The following is a 20,236-nucleotide window of genomic DNA, read 5'->3' as shown; positions in this document are numbered from 1 at the left end:
GACAATGTGAGTCCACTCCCATTCTTTATCGTAAGTCACAGCCGAGAAGATATCTTTTTATTTAGTTCAAGTAACTTTATCTATCTATCTATCTAGCAATAATCTATCTACCTATCCATCTATTTACCGTATTAATTTATCTAATTATCTAGTCACTTATCTGTCTTCTTATCCTGACACCTGTTGATCTACTTACTCTTTAATCATTTTCCTAACTGGTTCTAATTTAAGTCAAGCCTCTGTATTACGACTACATAGATCTAACATCAACACTACGTAGAATAGACAGTTGTGTTAATGTTTCGTAGATCTAGGAAAAGCATATGACAGGATACCAAGGGAAAAGATGTTTGCCATACTGGGGGACTATGGAATTAAGGGTAGATTATTGAAATATATCAAAGGCATTTATGTTGACAATTAGGCTTCAGTGAGAATTGATGGTAGAAGGAGTTCTTGGTTCAGGATACTTACAAGGGTTAGAAAGGCTGTAATCTTTCACCTTTGCTGTTCGTAGTTTACATGGATCATCTGCTGAAAGGTATAAAATGTCAGGGAGGGATTCAGTTAGGTGGAAATGTAGTAAGCAGTCTGGCCTAGGTTGATGAATTGGTCTTAATGGCAGATTGTGCCGAAAACCTGCAGTGAATAATAGGCTGCAGGTGTGGAGTTGCCACCACTACACGTTGCTTTATTGCTCAAGGTCAGGCAGTCATTCTACAACCTGTGTCTGAAAAGTTCGGTGAATGGTCGCCTAGGTTGTGCACCATGCTAGTTCGGATGATGCGCTTGCGCATATGCATTGCAAGAGATGACACCAAGTGTCCCCTGTTGGTCAAAGGACTCGTGTCATTGTACAATAGAGTGCAAAGCGGAGCAATGCGTTAACATTAAGTTTTGCTTCCATCTAGGCAAAACGGCAACAGAAACACACGCAATGTTAGTGCAAGTTTACCACACTCATGCAGTGAGTAAAAAGTGCGTTTTTGACTGGTTTAAACACTTTCGAGATGGAAAGGAAGGTGTTGAGGACGAGGCGCATTCGGATCGACCAACCACAAGCACATCTCCAGACAACATCGAATGAGTGCGACAGATGCTTGAGAATAATCGATAACTGTTTTACGAATGATAGCAGATGAAGTGGGTGTAGGCAAGGACAGTGTAAGGACCATTGCTCACAAACATTTGAAAAAGCGGAAGATTTGTGCCCAGTTTGTACCGCACAACCTGATAGGCGAGCAGAAGCAAACATCGGGAGATTTCATTGAAGTTTGTGGCGAAAATCCGGAGGTGTTGAAAACCATCATTACAGGAGACGAGTCGTAGTGCTACCAGTATTATCCAGAGACCAAGAGACAGTCAGTGGCATGGTGTTCAACGTCTTCTCCGCCTCCCAAGAAAAGTCGGTGCACAAAGTCCAAGATTAAGACAATGCTGATTAATTTTTTTCAACAGCAATGGTGTCATTTGTCATGAATTTGTACCCCAGGGTACACCTGTCAATACAGAATTCTACGAGGGAGTTTTGAAATGGCTACTGCAACGCATCAGACAGGTTCGGCCTGAACTGTACCGGAGTGGACAGTGGAAGCGCCTCAACAACAATGCCCGTCCCCACACCACGATCCGCGTGACCCAGTTTCATGCTGAACGCCAGGTGACTGTTCTTCCACACCCTCTGCATACGGATTTGGGGCCGGCAGATTTTTTTTGTTCCCCTGTCTTAAATTAGCCCCGAAAGGCCACCGGTTCGACAGTGTATCAGGTATCCAACAATGCGTGACAAGGGTTCTCCAGGAGTTTCCAAAAGAAACGTTTGCTGCCAGCTTCCAGCAGCTTTACAGTCGATGTCAAAAGTGTACTGTAGCTAACGGAGATTACTTTGAAGGCCAGTAAAGAAGTTTTGTGTGTAACTTACGCTGTCTTTATTTCATGAGACCATTCACTGAACGTTTCAGATACAGGTTGTATTATTTCTATATTATGTGTATTATTGCTGATGTTTTTATGAAAATATGCACAGTAAAAATCATTATTTCAGTAATACAAGTGTTCTACATTTTGCTCATTATTTTATAATGAAAGAATCCCCCTGTGCAATTATAGTGCGGAGGAATTTTGAGATAAAAATGTTATTTAATCATCGGTGGGGAAAGTAAGTAAGTAAATAAGTAAGTAACTAATTCATCTTTATTCATGGCAAAGTTAGAGCTCAAGACCCTCTCTTACATTTAAAATAATTAACAGACATATAATTTTTTAAATACAACAATACTTTTTAATATATTACTAATAGCAAATATGGAGACAATAATAAAAGAAATAGTTATAGAATGTACAACATGACAATATGAATGAACATGATAATAATTATACAACTAACACTAGTAATAATAAAAGAACGAAACACAAATACATTTCTAATTTTTATGAAAATATGCTCATTCACGCACTCATTCACACTTCACCCGTCAAACAAGTCAGCTAGAAGTATTCAGCAAGTGATTTTGGCAATCCATCTTAAATCTCCTATGTGAATGAAAATTCCTAATGGTAACAAGGAGAATATTCCACAGCCTAGCAGCAGTGACTACAAAGGAGCAGCTGTAAGTCCTGGAGTGACTGAGAGATATTGTTGAAGAGGAGCCAGATCGTGTGTTGTGGTTATGATAGGAGGAGAGGTAATTAAAGTTTGATGAGAGTTAATCCGGTACACTTGAGTTTAGAACTCCATGACTTCACACCCTGGAGAAGTCATCAGTAGGGAAAGGATTTTAAGGTGGAATGTATGGTCAGAAAAGGGGGGGAAAAAAGTTCTGAAAATACATACAAAAGGGTGCATAAAAGGTGTTAATGAAATCTATTTACTAAGGTTTAAACCAGTTACATGAACTTTCTTTTATCACATTTACTGGGTTCTAATAATAAATCAACATGTTATTTCAAAGTTTTTGATAGTAAGTCACTGGCGCTTTGAGCTCATTAGATCTTTATATAGCGAGAAACTTGTCTCAGCATCTACAGAAACCGATGGAGCATATCTTGTCAGCATTCGTAAAGCGTGTTCAGTTGAAGTTGCAAAGGTTTGCACATCTGAATTGTTCTTCAAATTTAATTCGAATTTGTGTTTAGCAAATCTATCGGGGTTGTTCTTAACGTCTTCCTCTGTTCCTCCACCATACCTCCTTCTTAACCTTCGACATGATTTTGTGTTTTGAATAATATGCTCTGATCTGCACAGGTAAACGACCAACAAGAGAGTACACAGTAGATAGGTGGAACTGTTAAATCTATGGCAGTACTAACTGAACTTAGTTTAAGCTATTGCAACATCATTGCTTAAATGTTGCATATTATAGTATTGAAAAGGTGGACCATTACACCATTAATTTAATAATTATTATTGTGGTGTGAAAATGGGAAACCACAGAAAACTTTCTTCAGGGCTGTCGACAGTGGGGATCTCCCGGATGCAAGCTCACAGCTGCGCGCCCCTAACCACATGGCCAACTCGCCTGGTGGCCTATTTTTAAAGTGCGGCCGATGATCATGCCTAAGGTTTCCAATGTGGCCCTCGAGCCCCTACAAATTGGAAACCACTGATGTAAATGCACATTAAGGCTTTTTTTTTTTTTTTTTTTTTGGCACATTTTGAACAAAATCTCATTATAGCAATATATTTTGGTAATTTTAGTTTGAATTTTGTTTTTGTTTTTTTAATCAGATTAAGGTCTAGAAATTATGTTTCTGGATAGACTGGAATATGCTTCTACTGAAGAACCATTGAAAAGTAGTGCATGGAATGTTTCTAGCAGGTAAGAGTTATTGTTTGCTGGTTGGGACAATGCCAGAAAACCAGGCAATTGTTTACATGAAAGCAAAGACAATCTTGCAGTTATTTGTCTGCAGATTTCCAGGAATTTTCTGCAAATAACTTAACTCTATTCAAGTACACTACCGTACTTGTGATGTTTAAAGAGAAGTTTTTCTCGCTACAAGTCGATATTCAGTGACAACCGGAGAGGATTATCATTCAGCAACATTTTCATACATTTTTAGGTCATAGAATCTGCCCCCTAGTCATTACTCAGGCGCTCTCAACTTGGGAGCAAGGGTTGGTGACCACAAGGCCCTTAGCTAAGTCCTGGCATAGCTTCCATTTGTGCCAGGTTCCTCAGTTTCATCTACCTTATCCAACCTCCCTTGGTCAACTCTTGTTCCTTTCTGACACCGATGGTATTAGAACATTCAAGACCTAGGGTGGTTTCATTTTCATGCCCTGTGTTCATTTTTTGAAGTGTTGGATCCCTTCCTCTTTTTTTTTCCCTCTCTGATCACTGTTAATAGAGGATGGTTGCCCAGTTATACGTCCTCTTAAAGCAATAGCCATCATAAAGGCAACATATATATATATAATACACAATTAAATGATAATTAGTGCTATTATTTATAATTATTCTAACAACAGCATGCAATTCATCTGTACTTCATGTTCATTTCATTCGTATCACGTTGTTATTACAAAACGCGTAAAGCTCGTCTGTTTTGTTCACATTTTCCGTTTCCCATGAAGCTCTCTCCTTTGCAGCATCCATACTGTCACAGCCTCACATGAGACACATTTTTCTCTTGCCAGTTTCAAGAGACGGATGCAACAATTATGCATCCGTTAAGAAATACCCACAGACGGTGCAAGTTTATGATGTAACAAAAACATGTTGTTCTGATGTATGGATGAAAACTTAATGTTTTGTCTGGTGATGTTGATTTAGTTTAAACAGGCATTAACACTGAAGATGCCAGCCTAAGACTAGGATTAGCAATTGCGGTATCATATCTCATAATCAAGTTACATGTAATTTTCTACAAAAAGGAAAGGTACCGTTATGATCATTTTTCAGAATTCATAAATAAACACTGTGCCATTAAAGCCATCAATGAAGGAATCTCTCTTAATCAATTATACCTGTCACATTGCACCTTGGTGAGTTCTGTCATGACTGGTTTGTTTCCCTCTTCCGGAAAAAGTCTTGATCTGTCTGGCTCAACCCCAAACCTAAATTTCAATATAAATTTTTGTTAGTTTCTTCTCACACATATACATAAACAACTGTGACATTAAGATCATGTTATAGGAATGAACATTGTTAAAACATTACCTTTCATTTATTGATTTATACCCTTCGACCCATTTCATATTGGCTCCTGGCAACATGTATTTTATAATTTCTAATTCATTGAGTGTGTCTTCCAATACAGAAACTGCTACAATTGCTTCAAATGGTGTTAAAACATATCTTGGATCTATGTGTGTTGACTCTGGTTTTTCTTCTTCGTTTTTCTTTTGAATCTGAGTACTTGATTGAAACACAGATTTATGCATCTCCTGTTCAACCTCTTGTTCATCTTTCTTAACTGATGTATCTTCCTCTGACTGTTTGTGAAGAAAGCTTGTGCTTTTAAGTTCTTCCTCAACATTTGCAACATCTGTTGATATTGAAGCCAGTGAAATACTGCCCGGCACAGTCTTTGATGACCAAGTTGAGTACCTGCTTGATATACTTGACTTGAAAGGTTTCAGTATGCTTTTGATTTTCGAGATTTTAACACTTGGACCACTTTCATCGCCTGAACTCTCTCTTTGATTTCCTTCCATTAAATCAATTTAGTGTGTGGATTATAATGGAAGTATTTCGAGTTTTTCCTGCAGAAAGATTTGTTTTTCGCGCGCAAATGTGCTTGCGTTTCAAATAAACTAAATCTGTTTCACGAGCTGAATAAATGTAAAAAGAAAGGTAACAAATATATATAATACACGATTAAATGATAACTAGTGCTATTATTTATAATTATTCACGCAACAGCATGCAACTCATTTGTATTTCATGCTCATTTCATTTGTATCGCGTTGTTGTTACAAAATGCGTAAAGCTCGCCTGTTTTGTTCACATTTTCCGTTTCCCATGAAGCTCTATCCTCCGTAAGCGCTCTTTGCGCTATGTGATCTTCTTCTTTTAAATCGCCATATTGTGAGTGCGAAGGTGAAGGGGATATTTACTGCTAAAGAGAACCTGCTAAATACATAGTAGTATTATAATTGTGTGGTCTATATCCTGCCCCAGGTTTGTTTTTACACATTCTGATTTCAGCGTGCCAAGTTAGGTCATTGCAGAAGTTTTCACCTTTGAGATGAAGTTGGATATACTTTGCTCCGGTTGCAAAGTGTGCATGTGTCTGTGACAGTCATTCATGTTGTCCTCACTTTTATGATCATAATTTTTTTGTCGCTTCATCAATGTTTTAGTGGCTCTAGCATATTTAGGTAATGGGTACGTATGTTGGTTCTACTTTTTTTAATGGGTCATTTTCTGTATTTTAAGGTTACACTAACCGTCCTCTATGGCTGACGTCGAAAAGGCCCCGAAGGCTAAAGTAGCAGAGCCAAAAAAGCCAAAAGAGAAGAAAGTTAAGGTTCCAAAGGAAAAAGCTACATCAACCGAGAAACCTCCCCTGAAGAAGAGACCCCATAAGCGCCATGGCCGCTTGTACGCCAAGGCTATTTTTACAGGTTACAAACGTGGTTTAAGAAATCAGCACGAAAACACAGCACTTCTCACTATTGAAGGTTGCACCAAGAAAGCTGACAGCTGGTTTTATGTTGGAAAGCGTTGCGTGTATGTGTATAAGGTAATTTCAGGATTTTAACTTTCATCTTTAGGATAGTGGTGTATTAAATACTTTTGGTAGTACAGTTTTTGACTTCCAATAAACATTTGTGTTATGGAAGTTTGATAACATAGTGTGTAGTGATAATTTTTTTTGGCATCGGCAGTCAACATGAGTGGAAAAAATGACAAAGACCCATCTCATAAGAGGAAGAATGACAAGCCGTGTGAAGGTAGAAGATATGCTATTCCATCACCAAAATTTATTACTGCATTAGCTGATTCTTGTGGTATTTCAGGATTGAGTGATGAGAATTTATCTTTGTTAGGCGAAGATGTATCTTACAGGTTACGTGAAATACTATTTAACTGCACTGTTCATTTGCGAAGTAACAAAGAGAAGAAACTTAGAAGTTACCATGTGGACAGGGCCCTCCCTGGTGGAACTGAACGAGTATATGGATTTCTCTCAGGTGGTTCTGCCAATTTCTTATATGCATCTGAAGCAGATGCTTATGTATACCATGATAATTTAATTGATGTTGATCTACTTGCATTGGCGTTGAGTAATGATAAGTATATTCAGATGGGGGAAGTATTTATTAGAGGTGTATGGTTTCTTCCAGATGAAATACAGCCTTCATCAGAACCACCTCGAATAGATTCCTCTGGCGATTCTCCAGCCTTAACTCCAGTTTCAGTAGATTATTACAATAAAATAGCAATGGCAGTTTTATCCAAGCATGAGAAGCTCTTCTGTGAAGCTGTCAACGATTTAGCTAGAAATCCAAAAATTGCTCATGTCATACCTTACTTTTTGAATTTACTTGGGGAAGGAATCAAAGGTAAACTAAGAGGTGGGATGCATTGTATGCGCCTTCTTGAAATGGTGCGTGCCCTCACTCTTAATAGACACATATATCGTGATGCAACAGTAATGGTTAACGAACTTGTCACTAACCTCCTGTTATGTGCCTTGGATCCCAGAATTCCTTCAGGAACATCACTTGATGATTACGAGTTGCGAGCAACTGCAGCTGATGTTCTGGCTTGTGTAGTTAAATATTGGTATCGTTCAAATGCAAAGTTGTTAAAAGACATTGTTCAGAAGTTAGGTTCAGTATTACTAGATGGTAGCAGTTCCCTGAGAAGTCATTATGGAGCTTTGGTTACTTTGTGTTCACTTGGTGTTGATGCTTTAAATTACTGCCTTTGGCCCCATTTGGAACAGTATCTGGAGTTCATCAGTACTCTAGGAATTGGGCACGAAACTAAAGAACTTGAGGCCCCACTTCTAGATGCTGCAGAACTCTTGTATAAACATGAAGGTAAAGCTTTACTTAACAAGTCATTCGAAGGCCATTCCATTGCACCAGAGCGCTTCGTTATGATTGACAGACTTTTATATTCTCATTTTGGTGATTCTCTCTGTGCCAGAAGACCTGGTTGCAATTTATTTACCGGTGTAACATCTGAAGGAATAGGGCACACTCGATCGGGAGATGATTCTCTCTCATCGTCTGTGATCAAAGATAGTGTTTGTAATGATTTTGAAATGGAATACAGGAATTGGACTGCCATAGCTAAAATTCCTAATAGAATTGTCCCATTGTGTGATAATGTAAATTCAGCAAAGCATGCCAGTTCTCAAGAACAGGAAAGGAAAAATTCCAGGAAGGTGGATGTAAGAAGTGTGTTCGAAGTTGTGCCCAAAATAGGAAGCCAGCAGCCTATTCAGATCAGCTCTATACGTGGTGTTTCTCCGTGGCCTCATAAATTACGCCAACGCACTCTGCCTGATTGGCGTGGACAATTTCAGCCTCCAAGTTTGTACCAGGTTAAAAGCTGCCAAGTGAATTGTGTTGGGAAACTTGCAAGGAAATATCAACAGCAGAGGAATACTTCATTCGACTTCAGTGCTATTCTGTGAATAAGGTGGGTTTACAATGAATGTGTAGAAGTAACTGAAGGGAAAGTGAAGGCCTCTTTTATATTAGGCTGTTTGGAACTTTACTCTCTTATGTTGAATAGCCAGTCAGAATGCTTACCGGTACTTTGTACAGTTGTTTAATTTATGAGAATTGCAGTTATATAACATTTCTCTATGCGAATCTTGTTCCTAGCATGAAATTTATAGTTTGGCTTTGCTGTGTAAACAACAGTACTTGTACATAAAGTGTAGGCCATATGCCGCACAGCAATACATAAGCGATTCATAGTTCGTGTTTCAAAGGTTGCCAATACGAATCTCGAAGATAACCGAGGTCGACCGATTCAGCACTAGGGTGTGCATGTATCACTGAAAGTTGCTTGTACTGTATATCGTCCTTACCTGGATCAGGAAAGGTAGCCCATGTTGACTATGACTATACTCTCTTACAAATTGATGAAAAGTGACAATGACTGGACTAGTTAGGTCCAGCAAATGACTGCAGAAACTGAGTTGTGCCTCACAAGATGTGCGTAGGTGTATTTGTAACTGAAATTTGTGGACAGGGCAAGATGGAGTGAAGGCGGAAACACACTCCTGTCACCTACAGTTCACGCGTATCGTGTCTCAGTCAAACCTATTTAGAAAGGTGTGCAATATTGTTGGGGACAAAACATGACGGCCTCAGTTCCTAGAAGCGAGCTGGAAGCCAGTACTCGATCACACCCTGCTGAGTTAACTTGTTCTAAGTGATCCTTGTTTGTTTTGGAGAGGCTGCCAAACCACTTTCTTCCTCACTATCTGTAGTATTTACCCTTTCTTTGTGTAGAGTGCAGTAGCCGATTTGGCAACTCTGGCTGTAGTAGAGGTAGTAAATCCTACAAGTCGCTAGTAGACACCGAGCTGCCGCTGGAAAGTAGTAGTGTGAGGCGAGGTCGTCATGATTTGTCCCCAACTATACCTTTTTGACACTACCAGATTTGGTAGAACTATAGTAACGGGGCCTCAAGGATATTACATATAATTAAATGCTGCTATTCTCACCTTACAATGATCGTGGAAGAAATATTTTCAATATGCTTGCCAGGGACCAACCCACCCACCCCTAGAAGTACATTTACTTTTATAACAAATTTATAAAAAAAAACATACTGTTTTAGACACCACACTCCATTGCTCATAACTTTGATTGGTTCACGTATGGAAGAGGAGGATGTCATTGGCACCTAGGATGAGGTCAAGATTTTGTTACCAACCATTGCAGAAGAAAAAATTATGAAGCAGCCAGGGACGTTTAAAAGGGTAACGGCGCGATAAATAAAGGTCATTTATTAGCTTTTACGTATTTTTGCACATCCAGGCCAATCTGTCATGAGAACAGTGGGCCGTACGGGGCCACACTCCCTTCGAGAGGCTCTTTTCAATCGCTGCGGCGCATACTGTCCGCACGGCAAGGAAAAAGGTCGTTTAGTAGTTGTACAATGCAAGAAATACTTTGCGATAACCTCACTTTTTCTCAGATCCTCCTAACGGAGGTTGAAAACTTCATCACCTTAGGGCCGTTTTCCCCAAATGAGTTTAAACTAAGGTTTATTTTAATCTGGTTTAAGTCTGAGTTTAAACTAACATTCATTTTCCCCATATTGGTTTAAACTTTGCATCAAGTTTAAACCTGGCTCAGAGTTAAACCTTCTATATTGTTGGTTTAAACTGCTGTTTATATTCAACCTTCTTGACATTTTATTAACGTATCTGTGATTTTCCTAATGGAAGGGTTAGTTTTGACTACCAGTACTGCAGCACTTTAATGAAAAACGTACTAAAATTATAACAAAGTATTAGCATTAGAAAAATGGGAGAATTTATTGAAATCTTTGGTTAAATAGGAAATAATTTTGATGTGCAAGAGAGGTTAAGAAGCCGCGTTCCAACAAAAGTTTACAATCTTGGAAAATCGGATGTAACGGAGTTCTTTGATGGATTTATAATTCATAAGCGAACAGCAAGGATTGTCTAGTATCGAAGAAGGATTCATTTAAAACGTCAACTGCACGAAATAATGCTATTTCGCTAGAAGCAATGATTCTGGTTGCTTTAAGATATGATGCAGCAGGCATTTTTTTCATTAACAATGGGGACCACAGACCTTAAATTGCAGTCTCCTTATAATATTATATACTGTAAAATACTGTTCATGGTATGAATACTGTAATGTGAAGCATAAAAATATTCCTACATAAGTCGTGTAATACGTCCGCTTTTCATGCGGTACCTGGTGGCTGTGGTCGCTAAAGCGTGAAGTCAGCATCGTCCGAATCTGTGACAAGACGGTTCGAATCTAATTTATCGAAAATATTTTTACCATCAGAATGTTGACCGACACGGTAGGAGAGGCGGTGGTATACAATTTCTAATCGCTAGATTATATATTTATAGGATCAGAAAAACAAAGTATTTCATGCTTGCTAGTAAACTTGTAATAGAATAGATTATAGTGAATAATGTTTCATCGTATCTATTGCCAGCATACCAGCAATAGAAATATTAATGCTATAGGGAGAAGAGTATTATGCATACAGTACGACATATCGCGAACTTGGTTATGTTATAAACGAATATGGAATCAAGTAATACATCTCCAAATAATACATCCTCAGTGGTCTGTCTGCTGGATTCAAGGTTTGTGAGATTGATCCCGGCCGAGGGCGATGGATTTTGATAGGAGATAGATCCCGAGCATGCTTGGAATTTGTTTACTTGAAATTCACATAAATGTTGATTTTCTGAGGAAAGGAATACCGTAGGCCTATTGCTGAAAGACCAGGATTTTAATATTTCAACGTTCCCGTGTGTTCCGTAAGACAATACAGACATCAAAAGACACGTATTAGGTCCACGGTACTTGTTTATGGTAAAGCATGACAGAGAAAAATAAGAAATAAAAGTGCGTTCCAATAAATTCTAGACAGCAATAGGTAGAATTAAATGACGCAACACTTCGCACAAATGTAAACTATTTATCAGTAAAGCTAATATACCGCCGAATTTGTTCTTTATTCACTACGTACGATAGCATTAATTCGCCACAAACAGCTGATATTACAAAAATGTCGGTCATTAAATTACTTGGCTCTGATTGGCCAATTCCAATCGACCATGCCTTCGACTATTCCTTCAGTGCAGCCAACGTTAGCGCCAACGACAGCTCGCCCGTTTAATCTAAACGAGTGTCAGAAATTGGTGGAGAAAATGGACGCAACTTTAAACTAGGTACTAAAGTTAAACGGGTTTAATTTATACCAGGTTTAACTCGATTTGGAGAAAATGGCCCTTAATGTCACAATCACCACAAACAGCCATTGCAAACCAACAAGACACAGCTGTAGGATAGAAAGGGCCCCCAAGCAATAGTTGGCAGCATTGTCGTTCCTCTTGGCTCTCCCTCCCAGCGCTACTAGTACGACTGTCAAACTCGCGTTACTAATCCTTGAGGCCCCGTTACTATAGTTTTGCCTTTCCTTTAAAATAAACATGGAGCCCCTCGTTTGACTTAATTTAGGTATACATCCATTCAGCTGCATGTTTCATGATTTTATTTTGCAAACATCACTGAAAATTATATTTCTTAAAACAGGTCAATTTTAAGAATACGGTATATTTTTGCTTTAATGCAATAAAATTTGTTGAAAATATGGCCATAGAATTACCGGTAACTGAGACATACTTTTTTATTAAAGCCTAATGTTAAAAAAATGCTATGTTGCCAGCTTCTTACCCATTTATTAGATTTTTACATATTTATTACATTCAAATGAAATATGTTGTCTCGCGTTCCACATAAGTCGTGTTTGCGTGTCACCTAGTGGCACACGTGTCATAGGATCGCCATCCCTGCTCTAGAGCAATACCCAGTCTTTCAACTTCAGTAATTTTGAAGAATTTGTTATTTGTGCGTACGTAATGTTTTACTTCACTCCATGCCAACTCAATAAGGTTGAAGTGACAGTGGTAGGGTAGTAACTAATAACCTTGTGTCCTTGATCCTTCGCTACCTCATCGACTACATATGTCAGTGAAACCGGTTTGTTTTGTTTCCCCAGTGCATATAAGGCTAAGGCCCGGTTTCATCCACACGTTAGTACTTAACAAGGTGCTAAATCATTTTAACATACAATTTAAGAAAATTTGTGTTTATCAACTGTTAATGTTAACATATGTTAAACTGCATATTAAAGTTAACATCAGCCATTTTCCATGTTAAATGGCTAACACTAGCATTTAGCAACCTGTTCCAAAATGGCTGCTGTGAATCTCCTTTTAGATGCGGAATGGCTCTATTTGGAACTTTTACACAATAATCCTGATCGAAGAAGAGTTTGGTGATGTAATGATTTTGAAAATTTGATGGATGCAGAATTTCTTCATATATACTGTACAGGTTATTGGGAATAGTCGTTGCTAAGGTCGTTAACGAAATTGGAGGGAGGTTGGAATATCCTGTGAAGAGAAACTTACCTTTTTCTCTAATGTTGCAGGTACTGATAACATTACGATTTTTTGCTACTGGTTCTTTTTACGTAATGGTCAGAGACAATGCTGGAGTTTCTAAAGCCACTGTTAGTAGAGTTGTTTGTTTGAGTGTCTGCAGCAATAGCTTCCATGAGGAGGTGGTATGTAACATTCCTTTCAGTAGAAGGTCGGCAAATTATCCGCGACTTCTATGGAATAAGCCGTTTTCCTGGTGTTCTTGGTTCAATAGATTGCACACATGTAAGAATCCAATCACCTGGAGGCAATAGGGCCGAAATATATCGTAATTGGAAGGGATATTTCTCTGTTAATGTTCAGGTGATTAGTGATCCTAACCTCCAAATCAGGGATTTAGTTGCAAGGTGGCCTGGTTCTGTACACGACAGTACAATATTTAATAACTCCCATGTCAGAGCACAGTTTAAGTGGGGACAATTAACAAAGGGATTTTGTTAGGTGATAGTGGATACCCGCTAAGAAAGTACCGGTATCTGTTAACCCCATACTTACATACTGAAGGAAGACCTCTAAACCGCTACAACAGAGTGCATAGCAGGACACGGAACTGCGTGGCATGATAGGGGTCTGGAAAGATGATTTCCTTAGTCAGCCTTTACCATTATTGTGGGAACAGCTGTGTTGCACAACATTGCAGTGCTGACTGGAGATAAACTTTCCATTATACCAGTACATAAGGCAAAGGGGAAATAGGAATGAAAGGATGGAAAATCATCCCATTTACTAATTCAATTAACAACTCCTTTTCGAAGGAGGAAAAATTAGAACTACGGCTCCGTTTCACTTCATGCGCCATATTTAACACAGGGTGTCCACCCGTATGGAAAACAGGGAAATGTCAGGGAATTCAGGAAAAATTCTGGAAATTCATTCTTCTGCCAGATAAAATTGACATACCTTATTTATCCATGTAATATACACACATTTTTCAGTTTTTATAGCATTACTCTAGGGCATGTCTTTTATGCCAGGAATAAATCGTAATGGAAAGTTAATAAGGTGTGATCTCAAATGTGAAGTAACCAATAATATCAAGTGCTGTATGATAGATTGATCGAATTTTCAATATTTTGATCTGCTTACTATTCAATATTCTGTGGTGTTCAGGAATGGCGAGCTTGATGAATTTGGCCTATATTGCATTCTCAGTTTTTCTAGTCGCTTAAATGCATGGCTTCCACAACAATATATGCATATAGACAAAATTCCACAACCCAACGGATGACTGTGTTTACTGTGTAATGACTTATGCGATTGTTACTACCTCGTAAAATGTAAAAAAGACACAAAACACTGACTGAATGCAGAAAAGTGTGAAATTCTCTTAAACTTAATACTCATTCGAGTGCTCATAATAATAATAATAATAATAATAATAATAATAATAATAATTATTATTATTATTATTAAATGCGCTGACGTAAGTAAGCCTTGTGTAAATGTGTAGTGCATCGTAACACCATTTGGGCTGCGCCACATTGAGTTTCCAACCTATCTTTCGTGTGAGGGGTTCGGAAGTTTTGAGGCACGACTATACTCCGTACGGCTCTACTTCTAAATTGACGTTTCAGCAGATTTTGGCTCTCTCTGGTGGTTATGCGCTGAAGCATAGACATCCAACCAATCCGAAGCTGCCATTCATATCGATTTATATCGGCAGAGCACGATCTCGAAACCTAGTTGCCAACTCTAATATTTACATTTGCCACGTGGTTAACCTATCTCGCTCAGCGTTTGTGGTATTCGGTACGGTTCGCGATCTTTTGTGTTTTCCTTCAATATTTAATGTGTTTTTCATATTTTTGGAGGGTTCTAGTGACTAAGATCAGTAGTGTGTTCCCATTGTAGGCCATAACCTCCTTTCTGTGCCAGCCATTAGCCGTTAGTGATGTGTTATTTCCTCATTCTCTTTTATTGTTAATAATATATTCTCTTTTAGTGCCAGATATTGTTAGAAAGTGTAGTTCTTGTGAATTTGTTTTCAATCCATATTCATTCGTTTTTCTGAGTACTGTATTACAATTTAAAAGGGCTGTTTACCGCGGTCGTATTGCATCGGCTGTTCTCGCAGGCGTAGCGCGCTGGCAACAGAGGAAAGGCGATGCTCATTTGTTTTGCGAAACTTCAATTTAGAAGTAAGGCCGTGCGGAGTATAGTAGCTTGTAATATGTGTAATTTTGTGAATACAGAACAAGATTTAAAATAGTGACATCACATTGTAAGATGAAGGTTACCGGGTAAGTTGGCCGTGCGGTTAGGAGCGCGCAGCTGTGAGCTCGCATTCAGGAGATAGTGGATTCGAATCCCACTGTCGGCAGTCCTGAAGATGGTTTTCCGTGGTTTTTCATTTTCACTCCAAGCAAATGCTGGGGCTATACCTTAATTAAGACTACAGCCGCTTCCTTCCCATTCCTAGGACTTTCCTGTCCCATCGTCGCCATAAGACCTATCTGTGTCGGTGCGACGTAAGGATGAAGGTTGGTTGTTGGTTTTGAGTTTGTGAAGTAGGTTTGGATGTATTCAGTCTTGATCCAGCCAATCCCAAGCTGCCATTCATATTGATTTATATCGGTTGAGTGCAATTTCGAAACCTGGCTGACAATTGTATTGTCTACATCACCATGTGGTTAAGCTACCTCACTCCGTGTGTGTGGTATAGGTTGAATAGTGTTCAGTGTAGATGGAATTGTATTTACATCCGTGTGTTGGTTAGTATATAGTTAGTCTGTGTATCGTTCCTCAGTATAGTTCGTGAAAGACAAGTGGCAAGAATGTGACTTAGCAAAAATTGGCACCGTGGTCTCGATCAGCCATATAACATCCTTCCTATGCCAGTCATTAGTCGCGAATAATTTATTTCTTTTATTCGTATTAATAATGTACCTGTTCTTGTTTGTGTCGGATATTGTTAGGAAGTGCATGCACTATCTTGGAAGGATTTGCGAATTTGTTTTCACTTGGGATTCGCGTGTGATTTTTGTAGTACGGTATTACATTTTACGAGGGCTGTGTGCCGCAGTTATATTGCATCAGCTGTTACTGAAGCAGTAGAGTGCTGGCAGCATAGATAAGGCAATGCTCACAGGTTTTACGAACTGTCAATTTAGAAGAAAGCTGTGCGGAATTTAGGACTATTTAAATGATTTTTACAATATCCTTATCTTTCTTTTTTCAGCTAACACTATCTTCATCAAAGCCAAGGAAAACTGTTTAATGAAAGGTGGCTGCTTGATGGTACTTTCAGAACATGGTTGAAACCCATGCCTCAAGACAAATATTCAGCATATTGCATAATATTGTAATCTGCATAATATGTAAAACATCATTTGCTGTTGGCAACATGGGGAAGCAGGCATTAAAAAGTCACAAGGGAGGAAAGATGCATGCCAGTAGTGTCAAGTTCAGCCAGTTCTTGTCATCCCTTTCAAGTTATTTTAAAAAGGAACATTCGAATAGTGAAGTGTCAGGGAAAAAACTGGTTTTTATGTCTGGAAAACAGGGAAATGTCAGGGAATTTTAAAATCTGGATTTGGTGGACACCCTGCTAGCTGTACTTCGACAAAAGCTCTTCGGAGTGCTAAAACAGCATGTTCGTACCACTGCCTCCTTGATTCGCACCAGTTCACAATGTTGCGAGAGTTAACAGTCGATTAGTTACCATTTCACAGGAAAAGTTTGATGAAATGAAAGAAACCTAACAAGATGTTACATTTTTAACTCGGTATTAACTACTTGTTAGTATATATTTAACATGTGTTGATGAAACCTGGCCTAATTTAGCCATACCCATATGCGCTGGGATATTTCATGCCTGCAGCCAATCCACTAACAATTCTTTACGGGCGCTCTAAGTAGGCGTCTTGTCCATTATTACGAAGTGGTAAGGTGCATTGTCCATAACAATGACAGAAGGGCCTTTGAGCTGATGCAGGAGCTTCTTAACTCTTTCGCTGCGCTATTTTTCAACAGAACACTTACAGAAAAATGTAATTTTTTTTTCGTATTTTCCAAATGAATTGGAACTTTATTTTTTTTTTTCAAGTTCAGTGACATTCAACACCATTGCACCATTTTTAACTCAACTTTGGCAAACTAGCAGTGACATTTGACCTTGAAACACACATTACTGTGATACATCTCTGAACATGGAACTGGACACATTGCAGGCTGTCCTGGGCAATTCTTACAAAAAGTACTGTCTGTTTTCTCTTGCTCGGTCCCTTTCTTTTCTTTGAACATTTTTCTGGTAATATGGAACAAGCAACACAATTATATTTGTGACCCTTGTCGTGCTGCTCCCCAAGAATGTGCCTCTCCGTCAGGCGCGCTTGAGGTGTGTAATCGGAAGTTCTTCCTCGTTTCGCCGGCCGACTTTGCTGATACTCTCGTAGAAGTTCCATTATGGCAGAATTTCTGAAGTCAGGAGTACTAATTGCCCTCTTTTAAAGCTTATTGTACAATATTCTTTCATTAGTGCAGTTTCAATGTCATCACAAATATCCTGCTAGACCGATAAAAAATGAAGATCTTCCTCGCTGGCACTTTCTTCCGAACAATCACTATGCACATCATCACTTCTTTCATTGTCCAAATTTATCGAACAGTCTGAATCAGAATCGGCAACTGAAAGATAGAAGATTTCTTCACTTCCATTACTAATGTTGTTCCGCCCGCTCATAGCTACTGAGTGAAGCCTGCTATCGACCAGACAGCTGACAGGAATCTTGGTGGGCGGGCGGGTGAAAGATAACAAATAAACATAGGTCCAGTATTGGCGGCAAAGTTTTCAAACAGTGCTTAGTACATAGTGAATACATGACTATAGATGTTTGTATTATTAAATGGGCCTTTATTGAAGAAGCGCGCGGAAATCATAGCAGGAAAGTACCAAGTCGAGTCGATTACCGCAGCGAAAGAGTTAAACCAATCTAAAAGTGAACATGGTCCACATCTTCGTCATACAGTTTTTTTTTTTTTTGATTGGAACATTACAAGACCAATTTGCTCAAAACCACTGGATGAACCTGCGTGCGCTATTATTAATCTGGCGCCCTTCCCAGTCGGTCGATTACTGGAGCTTTTAGGACGTGTCATCAATCCAGGATTAAGCAATGCACTCCCCAGCATTCACCCCCGTCTCATCCAACCATATTACCTCGTGGAGATCCTTACCGACAAGTTTATTTAGAAAAATACTCCTAGCCATCACGATGTGCGACTTTTCAAGCAGCAGTTTTCTTCCATTCAGTTTTTTATGGGCCGATGACCTTCAATGTTAGGCCCCTTTAAACAACAAGCATCATCATCAGTTTTTAATATCTGAAATCTATGGCTCGCAGTAACAATTTTAAGGAAGTTTTACCCCCAGAGATAAGGTTTTCCTGTTCAAGGGAGACTAGTAATTTTGCCACGATTAGGTATTCCTTCCTGGTGTAATAATCTTACATGTGTCTCCGTATTGCATCAGCCTGGAAAGAATAAATTTCTGTTACAGAAGATAGCTTTGAATCATTTCTTCCCTGGAGTGTTAAGAAACAAGTCCCCACTATCAGCCCCATTTCCATAGCTGCTAAGTTCTCCAGTCCCTTTTTCCTTCAGTTCCTGGAGAGCACCTTTCCGAATAACAGTACGCTTTGAAAGCCCAAATGTTTGACTTGTACGTTCCACGACTTGATCTACTGGAACAGAGGGACGACCATGCAAGCATACAAATTCCCTCACCCTCTTGTGAAACTCGCGAGTTCTCCGCATTAATTCGCATGCCTGACTATTAAGGGGCACTCCTCGGCTCAAAGGATTATCACTTTGCAATTCATCATGTTGTCATTTCCGTGACATCGCACTGCACTAGTTACAAAACTTTCAGTTATATCGCAAAAAACACCCCTTTCATCAACGTGCAAATCACACCTGACCACTTGCTAGCGACGACAGACAAGCTGCAACACTTAAATACGGAAGTCAGGGTAGTTATAGATGGCACCACTATACTAGTATATTGCCAAAACAACCAAATGAAAATCGCTCATTTTTACTTTGCAGCTCGCTTAAACATTACATTTTTAAAAATGCTCATGTTTTTGTAAGTAAATAACAGTTTATACGCACTATACCAGGGATGGAGAACCTTTTCCAACTAGTGTGCCATTTTATGTCTGGTTTATTTTTCTCAACTCTGTACTGTGCCACTTGTCTTCCTTTGAAATGGCTATAACCACCCCACCACAGATTTCCATCCGTAATTCTAAATTATGTTTCATAATATGTTATTACAGATACAGTGTAGAATAATACATTTCATTGTGTGTTCCGTGTTCAAATTTTGCCAATACTGCAAAAATACAATTTTTAATATGAAAGTTTTAAGAATACCTAATATTATTTTTGTTTAAATATAATAAGCACCCTTTGTATCACACTTCGTCTTTGAGTATTATTGGATATAAAAATCAAAAATACTAATATTGCCGAATGACTTTAAGTGAAATGTCTTTCTCAACTTTAGCGTCAAACTTGTTGCTGAATGTTGGTAGCCATGTCATTTATGTTAGTCTTAACTTGTCTTCGTTAACATACAAGAAACACTTAGGTCTGAACTAAGGCGGTTTCTAACAGTTTACTTCACACGTTCATTGCATAAAATAGCTGTTCGTAGGCATGTGATGAACCAAACAAAGTAACTATCGTAGTAAGTTTCTTTACGGCCGAAAGCATCTGTGGGAGGCTGTTTCGCTGTTCAAGTATTAAGTTCTCTGGCTTTTGGAAAGAATATTAATCAACAGCACACTCGATTTTCACCAATTCTTTACCAAGTTGTAGGAATTTTCACCGATGTACTGCTTTCTTGAAATTGTCAACTCCACTTCTGTCAATATCTAACTGCTCAAAAGTTGACCTTAATAGCACTCATTTGTGCAATATGACGTTTTGAAATAAAGTGCGATAGTTTCTCCAAATCTCGAAGTTGAGGTAATCTCTTGGCAACTATTTGTCTCACAAAATTCAAAACAATAAACAGGTACACAGTACGAATAATTATGCGATGCTGGCAACCACACATAAGCCAAACTTCGCTAATTGGCTGATGTGG

At 38.8% G+C, this 20,236-nt stretch overlaps 1 protein-coding gene across 2 annotated transcripts in view; it reads left to right on the top strand.

Annotated features, from left to right (window-relative positions):
* Positions 1 to 5,967: 5,967 nt before the first annotated feature.
* RpL35A (ribosomal protein L35A) overlaps positions 5,968 to 20,236 on the top strand; it is a 34,550-nt gene continuing 20,281 nt past the window's right edge. The window contains exons 1-2 of one of the 2 annotated variants that reach the window (XM_067158203.2): positions 5,968 to 6,125; positions 6,384 to 6,690. In XM_067158203.2, the coding sequence (XP_067014304.2) occupies positions 6,403 to 6,690 (288 nt within the window). In that variant the 5' untranslated portion in view covers positions 5,968 to 6,125; positions 6,384 to 6,402. The other variant, XM_067158202.2, reaches the window with a different exon arrangement.

The sequence above is a fragment of the Anabrus simplex genome, chromosome 14 (genome assembly GCF_040414725.1).
Source record: "Anabrus simplex isolate iqAnaSimp1 chromosome 14, ASM4041472v1, whole genome shotgun sequence".
Lineage (NCBI taxonomy): Eukaryota > Metazoa > Arthropoda > Insecta > Orthoptera > Tettigoniidae > Anabrus > Anabrus simplex.
The sequence above is the reverse complement of the archived record's forward strand: the minus strand, read 5'-3'. Positions and strand labels throughout refer to the sequence as shown.